The sequence below is a fragment of the Bos indicus genome, chromosome 7 (assembly GCF_029378745.1).
Source record: "Bos indicus isolate NIAB-ARS_2022 breed Sahiwal x Tharparkar chromosome 7, NIAB-ARS_B.indTharparkar_mat_pri_1.0, whole genome shotgun sequence".
Lineage (NCBI taxonomy): Eukaryota > Metazoa > Chordata > Mammalia > Artiodactyla > Bovidae > Bos > Bos indicus.
Genome location: NC_091766.1, coordinates 21,113,520 through 21,129,245, shown reverse-complemented (window position 1 = coordinate 21,129,245; position 15,726 = coordinate 21,113,520). Strand labels below are relative to the sequence as shown.

The 15,726-nt window shown below is 59.7% G+C and overlaps 1 protein-coding gene across 10 annotated transcripts in view; it reads right to left on the bottom strand.

The window, feature by feature from the left end:
• Nucleotides 1-15,726, bottom strand: part of DOT1L (DOT1 like histone lysine methyltransferase) — a 54,520-nt gene that overhangs the window by 13,993 nt on the left and 24,801 nt on the right. For 8 of the 10 annotated variants that reach the window (XR_011567575.1, XM_070793172.1, XM_070793174.1 and 5 more), the window contains 10 exons: nt 15,249-15,311; nt 9,624-9,679; nt 7,853-7,932; nt 3,614-3,682; nt 3,075-3,181; nt 2,834-2,875; nt 1,969-2,079; nt 1,648-1,882; nt 1,087-1,200; nt 319-410 (listed from right to left, as the gene is read on the bottom strand). Coding sequence is in view for 9 of the 10 variants with exons in the window: in XM_070793172.1 (XP_070649273.1) it covers nt 319-410; nt 1,087-1,200; nt 1,648-1,882; nt 1,969-2,079; nt 2,834-2,875; nt 3,075-3,181; nt 3,614-3,682; nt 7,853-7,932; nt 9,624-9,679; nt 15,249-15,311 (969 nt within the window). In the remaining variant the exon portion in view is untranslated. Of the gene's footprint in view, nt 1-318; nt 411-1,086; nt 1,201-1,647; nt 1,883-1,968; nt 2,080-2,833; nt 2,876-3,074; nt 3,182-3,613; nt 3,683-7,852; nt 7,933-9,623; nt 9,680-15,248; nt 15,312-15,726 lie in introns of those variants that run through there. The other 2 variants (XM_070793179.1, XM_070793180.1) reach the window with 2 other exon arrangements.

Below are 15,726 nucleotides of genomic sequence, written 5' to 3'. Positions count from 1 at the left end.
ATAAGGGCTTCACCCCAGAACGTGGTGCCATATAGCGATGGCTTGAGGTCCTGTTTATGAGGATCACGGGACCTTATGCTGCCCACCCTCCAGAGAGCCATGCCCACGCTGGGCCTGACTGAGGCTGCGGGGGACACGTCCAGGCTGAGGGCCCCCTAGATGCCTCTCAGCATGGGGGACACTGTCCCCAGATGAGGACGCCTCAGCCATCGCAGCAGGGCCCGGGCCAGCTGCAACCATGGGGCCATCGGGCCCTGAGGTGGGGGATGAGTGGCCCCCACCCTCCCGGGAACTTGGCTGGCAGCATGGGGGCCGCACCTTCTCCTGGTCCAGGAGCTGCTGCAGGCTGGCCTTGTACTGAGGGGTCTTCGTGTATGCCAGGAACTGTAGGTACTGAATCCTGAAGGACTCTGCAAGGAGAGAACAGACTGGATGTCAACACAGGAAGCTTCCCGCCGAGGCTCAAGGCAGGGGTCGGGTTCATGAACACATGCAGGCCCCACAGGGTTTTGGTGGGGCCGGAGCTCTGCCCCCACCTGGGGTCGCCCCCTCCTGGGGCCCCTCGAAGCTCCTGCCATCACCAGCCCATGTTTCCTTTCTCCCACACGTGTGGCTCTGGTTGGCTAATCTGCCAGTTTTCTTGGTAAACATATGCTACTGCTGTTGAGAAAACTAATAGCTCCCAAGGTTGTAAAGGGTTTCCTTCACCCAGCTTCTAGAGCTGAGTGATCTCAACGCAGCCCACCCTTGCCCATGAGTGTGAGCTCAAGTTGGCAGAACGGGGTCTGATCCCGCGGGATCTCAGCACCATGGACACGGAGGCCATCCTCTAGAGGGGTGGAGCTGCCTCCCTGGCCCACTCACTCAATGCCAGGAGCCCCCAGGGTGGCCCAGTGTTCCCTGGGGCAGAACCTTAGCCTCAGACCACCACATGGGCCCTGGTGATCCCAGAACCCAGGAGTCCCCTGGCAGGATGAGCCTGAGCCCTGGAGGTGGTGTGCTCGGCTGCACAGCATGGGGTTCCTGTTGGGATGTAGACCAGCTGCTGCTCACCCTCCCTGACCCATGGGCCCGGCTGGTGCTCACCTAGCAGCCTGTGCAGTGCGGGCGGGGTGGGTGCCAGCAGCAGCTGCTCGGGGGTAGGCCGCTGCACGCTGGGAGGTAGCTGGTAGAATGGGCTGTGAGGTGGCCTGTGCGCGTCTGCGGGGACACAGCAGTGGTCACAACTCCATAAATGGGGCCTGGAAGGCCACTACAGAGCCCCCAGTGCCCCAACAACAGGACTCAACACAATTCCCACAGCCCCAACCACCAGATGCTGAGCTGTACATGCTCGTGACCTGGCCACTCACTCTGAGCCAAGCCTCCTGCCAGGACCAGGAGTGTGGGAAGCCAAGGCCCTAGGACCTGCTCCCGGGCAGATGGCTGGGTCCTCATGGCTGGGTCAAGCTGACCACACTAATGGCCCAGGGGACCCCTGAGGTGGTTCCTCCCTCAGGTGGAACCTCCCTCAGGTGGAACCTCCCTCAGGAAGGCTGAGCTTGGGCGTACCCACACAGCACGCCCACGACAGTGGCACAGCAGCTTCTGCCCGAGGACCCCACGGCACTCACTCCCGGGATCCCACAGCACGGGGGCGGGGCTCACCCTGCGGCAAGGGGGAGGCCGCTCGTGACGCGGTCTGGGCGTGCAGCAGGTCCAGTGAGCTCTGGGTCTTCTTGGGCTTGCGCTCGGGGTTGGTGGCACTCATCTTCTTGGGGCGCCCACGCTTCCGACCCACCATCTTCCGGCCCTTCTTGTTCAGCTTCTTCTTCCGGGCCTTGGAGGGAGATGGCTTCTTGACAGTGGCCGTCCCGGCTTTCTCCTCCTCAGCACCAGAGTCCTGGTGGAAACCCACATGAAGGACTGGCCAGAGGTGTGGGCTCTGAGAGCGGCCTGGCTCCCTCCCCGACCAGAGTGGGGGCTCACCACGGGGGTGTCCGCCGGCACAGCTGCCTTGCTCTCGGGCACCTTGGTGGGCGTGGTTGTGTTGCTCTTGTTCTCCCGCTGCTGCCGGCGCCGAGCTGCCTCTTGTTCCTCCTGGTGGGCAGGCAGGGGGCATCTCCTGAAGTTCAGGCACTGAGGGGACCCCCCCTGCCTCCAGGGGCCCCACAGCTCAGGCTCCCAGGGGTGGTCAGCCAGGTTCTGCTCATCTGCACCCTTGATGATGGTGCAAGGAAAAACAACACCCACACCCCGTCTCTGCCAGGACCCCAGCGGCCTTCAGATCACAAGGAAAAGTTATTGAAGGCAGAGCCTGGGTGCAGAGTGAGGAGCTGCTGGACGGCCTGGCCTGGCCTCCCTGAGGTCCCCACAGCTGCTTCCCCACTTGGGGGTGTTCTGTCCATGAAGAGGACTGAGGGACACCCTGGGTCACCAGCAGGGAGTATAGTGCTGCCCATGAAGCCATTCTGTCTTGGATGGGGTGGTAGTCCCCACACTGTGACCTGAGGTCCTATCATGGTAGGAGGGGCCCGGGTTGGGGGCTCCTCCAGGCTCACAGGCTCGTCTGAGCCTCCAAAGAGAAAGATGCTGGGACACTGGGACACACATCCCACAAGGTTCAGGGACAAACTGACAGAGACCAAGGGGCAGCAAAACGTTTCAAAATGTTAACTATTTTCAACCTATTATCAACCTATTTTCCCCCAAATTGTTGAAACTGCTCAAGTCAAAGCTGTCACAGCCAGGGGCCCCTGGTGCCCAGGCCCGAATCCAGACCCTCAGACCGGTCCCTTGGGCCCTGGTCAGCAGCAACCAGGCTTGTAGGTCAAGGGCAAACAGACAAACTTACCCTGAGTTTTGGATTTTTTAGACTAGAAAAATAGTTTTCAAGCTAAAAATGGAAAAGAAAAAGTTTCATTAGCGGTGGAAAATCCTGCAAGATGAAAGCCATATTCCAGACCCACCAATCCCAGGCAGTGACGTGCCCAGGGAAAACGCGCCGGACCCCGGTGGTCCGGGTGGGAGTACAACCTCTGCCCCCACCCCAGGTTAGCTGAGAGGCAGGGCAGGGGCGCTCGGGCACCACTCACTATGGTGCGGTCGATGGTGTGCAGGTAGTAGGAGACTGGCTTCCCCGTCCATGACACCGAGCCTTTTAGCGGCGACAGCTCCACGACGCGCATGATGGTGCCGATGTCTGTGCACAATGGGCCCATGGGTCAGGGGACGCCTGGGAGTCCCAACCACCAGCCTGGGAGGTGCCCATGGCCCTCCCTCCCCCAGGCCCTCAGCCAAGGATGAGGGTGGGGACAAGCCCGCAGCGTGGGCTCTGAAAGTCTCGGAGTCCAATGAGACAGCCAGGGCGGCTGCAAGGATGCCCAGGCCCTGTACATGCCCCCAAGGGGCGCTGTCACTCTCCCATGGGACCCGAGACTCTCACCCCTATAGCCCTGACCAGGGCTATGTCTGGGGACATCAGGGGCTGTCACATGGGGGATCCTGCATGGAGTGAGTGGAGCTGGGCCCAGGATGCCCCCAGGTCACCTCTGCTGGCGGGGATCCTGCTTTAAGTCGCTGCAGGTCCTGACAATCAGACATGTTAAGAATCTGGCAACACAAGCGTTCTTACCACTCAAGTTTCTACTGTTTATTCTGAAGTTCAGAGGCGCAAAGGGCTTCGAGGACACGATTCTGCCACCTGGAAAACAGAGAGGGATCAGCGCCGCCCTGAGGACACCAGCACGCGATGCAAACAAGAGCCTGATGACATCAGAGCAGAGGGGTGCAAAAGCGTCCACAAAAAGAGCCCCCGGCACCCAGAAGCGAGGACACACTGTGAGTCCGTCATCTGCTCCCAGTGAGAGCCAAACTAAGCGGCATCTGAGTGCCCTGGCCTGGAGCACTGACTGCCTTCCTGCAAAGGTGCTCACAGCCCCACAGCCCTGGGGCTCGGGGTGGGCCAGCTGGGGTCCTCCACACTGTCTGCACTATGCAGCTGAGCCAGACCAGAACCAGCCCTGAACCATACTAACAGACAAAGCCTGAGGGAGACCTGGGCCCTGACCCACACAGACAGAACTTGAGGAGAAGCGGGTCCTGATCTACACAAACAGAACCTGAGGAGAACCGGGTCCTGATCCACACAGACAGAACCTGAGGAGAACCGGGTCCTGATCCACACAAACAGGATCTGAGGAGAACCAGATCCTGATCCAGACAGACAGAACATGAGGAGAACGGGCCCTGATCCACACAGACAGGATCTGAGGAGAACCGGATCCTGATCCACACAGACAGAACATGAGGAGATCTGGGTCCTGATCCACACAGACAGAACATGAGGAGAACCAGGTCCTGATCCACACAGACAGAACCCGAGGAGAACCGGGTCCTGATCCACACAGACAGAACCCGAGGAGAACCGGATCCTGATCCACACAGACAGAACCCGAGGAGAACCAGATCCTGATCCACACAGACAGGACCCGAGGAGAACCGGATCCTGATCCACACAGACAGGACCTGAGGAGAACTGGGCTCTGATCCACACAGACAGAACCCAAGGAGAACCGGGTCCTGATCCACATAGAGAGAACCCAAGGAGAACCGGATCCTGATCTACACAGACAGGATCTGAGAAGAACTGGGTCCTGATCCACACAGACAGAACCCGAGGAGAACTGGGCCCTGATCCACACAGAACCCAAGGAGAACCGGGCCCTGATCCACACAGACAGAACATGAGGAGAACCGGGCCCTGATCCACACAGACAGAACATGAGGAGAACCGGGTCCTGATCCACACAGACAGAACACGAGGAAAACCGGACGCTGATTCACACAGACAAGATCTGAGGAGAACAAGGCCCTGATCCAGAGAGACAGAACCCGAGGAGAACCGGGCCCTGATCCACACAGACAGAACCCGAGGAGAATCAGGGGTTGACCCCACACAGCGATAATGGGAATGGTTCAAGTCAGAAATGGCTACACAGCAAAGTTTTTCCAGTGAAGTCCTGGCATGCATGCAAATCACTGCAGAGAAAAGAATAAACCACAAGGACTCGAAGCCTATGCAGAGAGATCACTGTGACTGGTGATGTTACCTTCAGAGCACAAAAGCTTCCCCCTACCCTGTATGAAACGCTGTCTCTAAATGCATCAATGCAAGAAGGACTGAAACTGTCCAGTGTAAGAAATAAAGAACCAAGAATAAATGTCAAAGAGGAGCTTCCCTGATGGCTCAGTTTTTAAGAATCTGCCTGTCAACTCAGGCGACATGGGTTCAATCCCTGGTCCACGAGGAACCCAAGTGCCACGGAGCAACTAAGCCCATGTACCACAACTACTGAGCATGTGCTCTGGAGCCAGTGCTCTGCAACAAGAGAATCCAAAGCATTGAGAAGCCTGCACAGCACAACTAGAAATTAGCCCCCGCTGGCCACAATTAGAGAAAAGTCTGTGCAGCAGAAAAGACTCAACACGGACAAAATACATAAACTTACCAAAAAGAAGTGAAAGAAATATGTTACCAGGAAAGTGGAGTGGTCAGGATGAGCCCCTCAGCACATGCTCACATGCTCCTGACTGTCCAGGCACAAAGAGCACCCCAGCAGCAGCCTGGCCTCTGGCACCCCGTGAGGAGGCGGTGATGACAGGTCCCCGGCCAGCTGGGTGCACATTTAAGCAGCCACTGTGGCCAGAGTCTGGGGGCTCCCCCAGGCATCGTGGGGGCGTCTGAAGAGCAGGGCCGGGGAGTGGGAGGGAGTGAAGCCCACACGTTCCAGGATGCTTTAATTAGAAAGCCCAAGCAAGTTTTCAGGGCCAACAGGATATGCTGAGAGGACTTTTGTGGGCATGTCACTGCAGGGCCACAGATTCCAGGTGACAGGAGGGCCTGGTAGGCAGTCCCACTCCCACCAGGGGCCAGGAGCCAAGCATGTGTGACACCCGAGAACTCAGGACATGGGGTGCAGAGGGCAAGATTAAGCAGACCGTGAGGAACCAGTGCACCCCAGGTGACATTCCATAAGACAACGATTCAGGATGCCCAGTGGGCAGTGTCCAAATGGAGGGGCTGTGCCCCGAGGCCCAAAGGCTACAAAATGGGACCCCACAGCCAGATAGATGCCTGGGCCAGCTAGGAGGATGGCAAATCAAGCTCTTCTCTGGGTGGAGCCTGGGGCTGGGGGAAGGCACTCACTCCCATAAACCATCAGGAGCGACCCCTGCTGCACGCTCAGGCTTGTCCTCACCTGCACACGCATGCAAACACATGCAGCTGGCAGTGCTGAGGGCAGCTGGAAACTGCTTCTATGCTGGGTGATCTTTTCAACTCTCTGTCCGCTTGACATGTTTCATGATGAAACATGGAGGACCTACCCTGCTTCTCTCCCAGCCACGGACCTCAGGAGGACATGGGGGTCTCCCTGGAGCCTCGGGGACAGGGACGTGGGGGATGAGGGAGGCAGGGCAGGGTGCCCGCCCGTGTGAGGCGAGGCCTCCCTCCAGGACAGGGGACTCCTGCTGTCCTGGGTCACGACTGGAAAAGCTCTTCCATCCCCACTTCCTGAACATGCCAGACCTGCTCTCCTACCCTGAGCCAGAGCTCAACTCCCCAGGGACCCAGCGGTGGTGATGAGAATACAAATGAACATCAGTCCTCATGGGTGTGATGCTCCACAGGCACCAGGATGCCCTGGGCACCGTGAAGGGATGCCCCATGGACTGCTGCACCTGAGCATCGCAAGACCATGATGCAGCTGCATCCCTGCTCCCTGTACCTTCAGTGGTCTGGAGGCTTCTCAGTCCCCACTTGGGGACAGCCCTGCTCAGGTTTGCCACAGGCTGGAGGAGGCGCTTGGGACACAAGAAGATCCAACAACCTGGCGTTTCCGAAGGGTGGCGAGGGGAGAGGAAGAGGTTGGGGAGAGGAGGGAGGGGAGTCCAGTGAGGTTAGCAGAGTCAGAAGCAAGAACTCGGCCTCAGCACCTTCCTCTCGGCCTCCATGTGGACTGTCAAGATCCCCCATGAGCTTCTAACCAGACACCATCAACACTCCCTCCATAAAACCACCCATGTTGCCCCAAGTCTGCACACTTTCACACACACAGGGAGCACACACCCTTCCTAAAGACTACATGAACTCTGACTCAGAATCAGAATGGAAGCTCAGCTTTCAAGCTCTCATGATCTCTCCCTCCAGAGCTGTGCCCAGCAGCCCCACAGCGATTCTGAGACTCAGAACTAGAGAGGTGAGGTCCCCTCCTGGGCGCATCTGGTCTCACCCGGCCTTGGGACAGAGAGTAACAGAGAGGGGGGAAGTGGCGGGGGGCTCCAGCCAGGCCTCAAGGGTCCAGACACGAGAAAGGCCTGAGCAAAGTCAAAGGGCTGGTCTGGGCAGCCCCAGCACCCCCAGGCTGAACTTCCACTTGGTCAAGTTCCAATATGAGACACACAGTTAAGTGCCCAGGACATCCTTGAACTAAGAAGTTACGCACTGTCCACGGGAAACCCAGATGATGTGGACAGCCTGCAACTCCCCTGCTAACCAGGTCCCCACCCGTTTCCCAGGCAGCTGCAAGCTCTGGCCTAAGCAGTGGTGGGGTCTGCTCTGTTCACTGCACATGCTGAGCTGGGAGGCACCCTGCCAGCAACCTAGGTGACATCAAGAAGGACAGACAAACCCCTCCCTCCCGCCCCCGAGGCCTTCCCACTGGGGCTGGATCAGAGGATGCTAGTCAGGACCCCAGCATACGTGATGAAGGCCTCTGCTACATGGCCCAAGCAGGACGGACACGGGACAGACGTGGGACGGACGTAGGATGGATGCAGAACGGATGCGCAGAGCAGGAGAGGGATACATTACCTTCCTTCATGTTTGCAAACCGCTCCTTCAGCTGGTGATCCACCTCAGGACCAAAGGCAAAGTTATTCACAAATACAACACTGCAAAACAATGCTCCAGTTGAGTGCCGGGTTCTGCGTGCACACGCACAGAGCTGCAGCGCCTCCACCGCAGCGCTGTCCGCACCTCCTCCGCAGCGGGGGCACGGGCTCAGGACCCACGGGGTGTGACGGCTGCCCTGGGTGCCGCCAACACAGACCCTGCAGCCAGGTCCCATGACAAGCAGGCTGCTGGCTCCCTGGGGAAGGCCTGCACCGACACGGGCATCCCTGAGGCTGGTGCATGGGCAGTACAAGCTGGGCCACATGAGCACACAGGGGTGAGGCTGCCTGGGCAGGAAGGCAGCACAGACCCATTGAGCTACACTTGGAAGGGAGCCCACCACCTGAGGGCCCAGCACAAAGTTTTTCTGAGGCGAGGCCTGGCCCAGGCTTCCCGTTTTTCCAATGTTCTCTGGCGTCTGAGGGCCTGAGAAGCTCTGCCTGCAGATGACCACCAGGCAGTCGGGGGCTCCTGCCCCACCCAGGGTCCCCCATCCCTTGGCCATCCTCTGTCCCCCGGCTCCTGTCCACATGGGGGATCCCCCCCAACCTGGGTTTCCCTCCTCATTTGAATGTGATAGAGTAGCCAGCTGCCTGCCGGCCCCAAGCTGCTCCTCCTCAATCTCGGCAAAAGGACAGTCACAGGGCCTGACCAGGGCGACGACACACTGACTGCTATGAGAGTGGCAGTGGGAGCCCTCAGCTGGTGGCTAAGCTCTCCCAGCCCCTACTTGGGAAAAAGAGCAGGGATGGTGAGGTTATGACGGGCAGAGCCCTGACAAGACTGGCTGGCTGCCAGGGTCTCAAGGGCACTGGCCAGGAGAGGGCATGAGCCAGGACAGAGCCTGGGCCGCTCTGACTGGGGTCACCTGCAAGGAGACAAGGCAGCTCTGAGGCCTGTGGAAGTGGGGATGAGGCCCCTCAGCACAGAGGAGCAGGTTGTAGGGGGACACCCTGACTGGAAGCAGAGTGCCAAGGGTGCCGTCTGGAGAGCTGGCAGAGCCCGGGGCCTTGAGGTTCTCCAGGCCAGGTGGACAGTAGGCAGCCAAGGCTGGGGAGTAGGCCCCTCAGCCAGCTCTTCCTCGCCATGACCATGACTGTGGAGCCCAGATACAGCTGCAGGGCCCCACAGGAAAGGCCCCACAGCAGCTGCAACGGAGTCACCACACTCAGACTGAGGGGGACACCTCAAGCCCGCATGTTTTCTCGAGAAAAGGGGGACAGTGTGCCCGCCTCAGGGAAGACGTCCTCACTGAGATCAAAGATGGGGTCAGACCTCTGTAAGCGAGAAGTTAATGACGGGGCTCAGGGCACCCTGCAACAAGCACATGTGGAAGGAAGGGGGAGGCGAGTGCGCAAGGTCAGAGAGAACGAGTGTGACCCCTTCCCCTGGTCAGAGCCAAGAGCGCGTGGCACACTCGCCCCTTGGTCACTGAGGCCCGGGGAGCCACTAGGTGTACGAGCACACGGCCCCATGGCCAGTGCCAGGAGGGTGCCGATCAGGCTCCAGCTCAAGGGACACAGAGGCGGGGCCCCCAGCAAGCTCAGGACAGGTGGCGGTGGCTGCTGCTGTCCAGCCCAGGGAGCCGGGGGGGCGGGGCCCTGTCTGCTGGTGTGACCCTCAGGGAGGGAAAGCCACATCGCCCCTGCCAGCCCGGCCCCTCGGCCCCACCCCCAGGCCCCGGCTGTACCTTGTGTTAGCAATCCGTTCTCTCCACTCCTCCGAGAGGAAGTCCCCCCTCTCCAGCTGAAAGGAGATAAGAGGGACAACCCATCACTTGGGGTCTCGCTGCCTCTGTGTCCCACCCCCGTCTGCCCCCCAAAAAGAGATGGAATGATCAGAGGCCCTGACTGGGAGGATTTGGAAGAGGCCAGGGTCACAGCCACAGGCTGACCATGCACGCGGACACAGCTGCTAGAGCACCGGAAAAGGTGCTGGAAAGTCCCAACGCCATGTCCACGCATGGCCAGCAGGGGGCACCTCAGGGTGACCGTGTGCCACAGAGCTGGACTGCAAGGGCTGTGACAGCATCAGGGCGCCCGGGTGCAGCCCAGCGCCCACCCACACTGCTGTGGGCGGTCTCCCCGTGCCGGGGGCATCCTGATGTTTCCAGTACTGCTCCCACTACTGTCTCCCTCAGAGGACTAATTTCATTTTGCCTTGAGGCCAAAGTGCATCTGAGACAACACAAGTCTCGTTAACCTCGTTGTCCAGAACTGTAACATTTCAGAAACCAAGAAATCTGATTTTATGATTCTTCAAAAAATGTTATCATCCGACTCCCAGTGTCCACCCACAGGAACATCCGCACACCTCTGTCCACGGAGCACAGGTGTGGACAGTGCACGTGTTGCTTGATGGACAAGCAGATACACACATATCCCCCCACACCCAGAAGCATTCCTCAGAAGCCCTGGCACTCGCTACCATGTGGATGGACCCTGAGAATATGATGTTCAGTGAGAGGCAAACACAGAAGAACACACAGGATGTGATTTCACTGATGGGAAATGTCCAGAACAGGCAAGTTCAGAGGCAGAGCACCTCGGGGGAGCAGGTGGGGGTGACTGCTGACGGGCCCCCGTCTGCACTCCCACCAGTGCCCTCAGGTGACCGGGAGGCCCTCCAGGCAGCAATGGGGTAGCACCACCCAGCAGAGGTCCTTCCAACGGGCAGCGCCCAGGCAGAGCAGCTGCGGGTTCAGCACCCTCCCTGCACACAGAAACCACCCAGCGTGGGAGGGGCCGAGCCTTGCTGGGCAGAAGAGAAGCGGCCATCCTAAAGGGTCCGGGAGCTGGCGGAGGGCTGTCCATGTCCAGGGCATCCATCTCTGGGTCTCCCAAGTTTGCCAATGCTCCCTGCACACAGCCCAGTGGGGCTGGGCACCGATTCAAGTTCAAAATCCTTGTGATGCTGTGCAGGAGAAATCTCATGCTGCAGGCCTAGGGCTGTGTCCTGGGGAGGGTGCTCAGCGTTCCCACACAGTCCGTGCAAACACCTCACATCCTCTTGGAGTCTGGGGTCTTGGCCACGGTAGGTAGCAACACCGGCATGACCGGCACCCAGAAAGAACTCTGGGAATGGGGTCTGTGTGAGCCCCCGGGGACCACACCTCCCCGGTGCCGTTACGTCTCATCTGGGCACGGGGTCTGTATGAGCCCCCCGGGGACTGCACGTCACTGGTGCTGTCACGTCCTGTCTGAGGGAGCTCAGCCCTACTAAAAGCTCATGCCTGGTCCTGGGACTCATCCACTGCCTCCTTCCTCTATTTGCTCTGTCCTGTCTCTAACACACCAATAGGTGAGGACAGCCGACTGCTGTGTCCCGGGCTCCCTCAAGCCCAGCCTAATGCAGCTCCTCTCTGTGGGGCTCACCCACCCAAGGAAAACCACTTAAGCCACAGCACCACTGCTCCGAGGTGGCCTCACGATCAAGGCAAGAAAACAGCCATTGTCCCACCCGCCTGGCCACCTGGCTACCTACCACCTCTTGGCACAGGCAGGCCATAATTGGTTGAAGACAGGGACTGACCGGGCCAGCTCTGTGTCGCTGGGGCCCACGTGCCCAAGTTAACAGTGACAGGAAGATAAGCACAGCCTTCCTGTCGCCCCCACTGAGGACTGTGACCGGCCCAGCTGGCCCAGACCTCCAGCTGCAGAGGAACGTGCGGGGAGGAGGGTCACGTATGGCCCCACCCCACACCGGCATGAGGGCTGCCCTGTGTGACCGCCCTTCCCCAACCAGGGAGACCCCCGGTGTGTCCCTGCTCCAGGTCGAGAACCAGACAGGGCAGGTGCAGGCCCCCTCACCACAGGCCTCCGCCTATGGCCACCACCCACACCACACGGCGCACATGCTCCCCCTGCAGAAAGCACTCCCTCCCGGGGGGCCCCGGGGAGGCCCCACCCAAAGCCACAGGGTGGGAGCCAGCGACAGTTGCCCCAGACTCAGTCACCCTGCCACCTGCCCTGGAACAGCCACAGGCTCAGAAGCAGTGCCCGACTGCCAGCCAGTCCCTCGGAGCTGCTGTGTGCTACAGCCACTGGAGGAGGGCAGGGCTCGTGCTCTGGGCGGCCTGTCAGCAGCACCAGATCCCTGCCAACCTGACTGCACCAGCCCGAGGGCAGCCTTGCCCACTGGGGTCCACGCTGCCACCTGGCTGGGGGCACGTCCTTCAGCGGCACTTCCTAGAACTACCTGCTTGTGCCAGGCCTGCCACCAGGCACCAATGGCATGCGGTCACTCAGACGTCCCCAGGCAAAGGGGCACCCTGACGTGCTGGGGACACAGGCAGAAGCCGGGCACAGAGAGGGCCCAGGGCTTCAACAGGAGGGGGGACCCAGGAGGAGGCTCCGGCGCCCGCAAGTAAACACACAGGCTAGGGTGTCTGTTGTCCCTCGTCTATCATCAAGTGATGGAGGCAGGACTCTGCCTGCTGACCAGGCACCTGCTCGAAGCCACACAGAACCTCGAGGAGGGCCTCCCCAGACCTAGCACGCAAGCTCCCGCCAAGTCCAGGCGTTGGGCCGGAGTTGTCACCACGCCTTCCTGGAGTGGGGCTGCCTGGACACCAGAGGCACTGCCGGCTGCCGCTCCAGACACAGCAGCCAAAGCCACGACTTAAGAGTCCTCAGAGCCAAGTTCTGCTCGCAGCCACCTCGTGGGGCCTAAGAGCAGGGCCCTGATGAGTGCCTGGCCTTCAGGAGGCAGAGAACAAGGTTTCCACGCAGGGGCCCCGCCAGTGCACCAGCTGACATGCTACCATCTCCCAATCACCCTCCTCTCACATTGCACTGCCTCCCGACATTGCCAAGAGAGGGGGCAGGGAGCAGCGACCCACCAGGCAGGCAGCCCACCAGCTTCACCCTCGCCTTGGCCTCCAGCCGTGGGTGTTGTGCCAGCAGCTAGAACCACACTGTGAATCAAGCACCGCAGGCTGCTGTGGGTCCACGGGGCATTCTGGGGACTGAATCAACCAGGCTTTTACATCACATGTTTCAACCATTTGGCCCTCTCATCAGAAGCAAGAAGCACTTTATAATTTTAAAGACCTGCGTTTTAGGAGGTTGTGCTGCTGCTGCTAACTCACTTCAGTCGTGTCCGACTTTGTGCGGCCCCATAGACGGCAGCCCTCCAGGCTCCCCTGTCCCTGGGATTCTCCAGGCAAGAACGCTGGAGTGGGTTGCCATATCCTTCTCCAATGCATGAAAGTGAAAAGTGAAAGTGAAGTCGCTCAGTGGTGTCCGACCCTTAGCGACCCCGTGGACTGCAGCCTTCCAGGCTCCTCCATCCATGGGATTTTCCAGGCAAGAGTATTGGAGTGGGGTGCCATCGCCTTCTCTGAGGAGGTTGTGAGGCCTTAGGAAAACGGCAAGCCATCCAGGAACTCTTATCAGCATACCAGTGGGACTGGGGACAGGACAGAAGTTTCTCGGAAACAGAAATGAACTGGACTAATTTCCCTCAGCCTGAGCAACAAACACTAGAAGACTGCAGGCGTGGGAGGACATGGGGGCCAGGGGTGACACCCCTCACCTTTCACCGAGGGGAAGAAACCTGTGAGAAACCCCACCAAGAGAAAGGGGAGGGGAGCTGGGCCCACACTGCAGATGGGCAAGTCCTGGCCCAGGGAAAGCAGGGAGAAGCAGAGGGTGATGGCTAACCTCCCGACATGGGGTCAGCATCACCTGGACGCCAAAGTCAGACTCAGGAGAGGAGGAAACCAGTATCCCCCTGGGCTGCAAATACCCACAACAAAAAGGAGCCATTCCCAAGGCCAGATGGGGTTGACCTCAGGCCTGGAAGGCTAGCTCAACCTTCAAATCTTCTATTCTATGGAGAAAAACGAAAACAATCAACAACCACAACAACAGTCACCCAGAAGTAATACCAGCAACTACAGCAAGGCTGCAGATAAAGGCCTCATCATCCGTTAACAGACCGCGTACGAAGTCAACGGCTCACCTCCTAGGCCGGAGAATGAGGCTGGAGGCCTGAAGCTACTGGACTCTGGGCTGACTCCCACGATGCTATCGTGGCAGGGCTGCTGAGAGCAGACCGGGGGTGGGGGTGGGGATGGGGGGGTGCCAGCGTGGAACGGAGGAGAGCAGAGCACCCACTGAGTATGGCCGCTGATGACACAACAGAGATGGCTCAGCAGAGAGGGGCAGTCTCTGCAGCAGATGGCATGGGATGGCTGGACGTCCACTCAGAGAGAGATGAATCTAGACCAGACCTCACACCCCTTGAGAATCACCCCAAAAGAAACCACAGGCCTAGAGATGAACCACACAATCAAGGACCACCTATGAGATATCTTAAATCCAGGTGAGCTGAGACTGGACTTTCACATCAATACTGAGGGTGCCATCCCTGAAAGGAGAACCAGTCAGGTGGCTCCAGGGCCGAAACCCTGTCTCTCCTGCTGGCCACCCACCCCCAGGAATCACAGGCACCATTCTATTCCCCGAGGCAACAAGGACAACCTCTGGAATCACACGCACCATTCTATTCCCCGAGGCAACAAGGAATGCTAGCTCTGGCCCCATAGCCCCCTGTCCCCCAGGACCCCTAAGAGCAAGACACAAGCAATGTCAGGAACCTTCAGAGGGACCAGGAAGACCACATCGCAGCCAGGTGGAGCTTGGGGCCCTGGGGGACCTGGGACGAGAAGTGAAGTGTGTGCTGAAGAGCCGGTTTGGGACCCTCCCCCTGAAATGCCCCGGCCACAGTCCTGAAGATGGAGGCTGCATGGCAGCCCTATGTCCACAGGCCACTGAAACCTGCAGTGGCTGTCAAAGCCCTGGGCACAGAGACGCGCTGGAGCTGAGAACATGGAGTTGGACACCCGGGCAAGAGGAGCAGAGAGAGGCCAGAACATCAGGATCCAGGAGCGAGACCCAGAGAACCTCGGCAGTGAAGGCCGAGCTGACAGATGCAGGGAGAGGGGCACAGGGGCAGTGGCACCAGGCCAGCTCGTCGGTGGGGCCTCACTGCTGTGGGCAGGGGGCAAGCACGAGAAAGATGCCCTTGGCCAGCCCACACCCCACCGCCCCCACACGTGGTCCTGAAAGAGCCAGTGCTCCCGAGGCACCGCTGGGTGCCCGAGGAAGAGAAGTGGGGCAGAGTGCGGGGCCGGAGGAGTCGACTGCCTACAAGGCCCACAGAAAGGAGGCGGCAGGTGGCCAGGAGGCAGTGAAAGTGGTGGGGAGGGGGCTCCGGGCAGGGAAAGGAGGGGCGGCGGGTCAGGGGAGGCGGCGCAGAGGGCGGGGCTGCACCCTTAGCCGGGGAGGGGGCATGGAGCGATGGCACTCACTGTGTATTCTGCATGCTTTTTTCCATACCATTTCATCCACTTCCTGAACTCTCGGTCCATGGTCTGCAAAGAGCCAAACCAGACAGCCCGTCAGGGACCCGGTGGCCAGGAGGGCGCCCCTGTCCTCCCCATGCCCGCCCCGCTCCAGGATTCTCGGCAAAGGAGCCTGACCGCAGGGAACCATAGTGGGCAGGCGTGCAAACCACAAACTCTAAACGGTTTCCCATGGCGACACCACCACTGAGACGCGCACTCCTCAGACCTTGCTGCCTCCCCTACCCCAACCCCCGGCAGATACTGGCACAAGGGTGATGCCAGCTGAGCCCCAGCGCCAGGGGAACCAGGGGACACGGCCGCAAGTCTTTCAGGGACACATGAAGCAAGGACCCCCTCCCCGACCTTCCCTCAACCCCAGCACAGACTGCCCCCTATCCTGCAGGTCGCTGCACACCAAGGCTGGAAACAAAAGTGACACAGA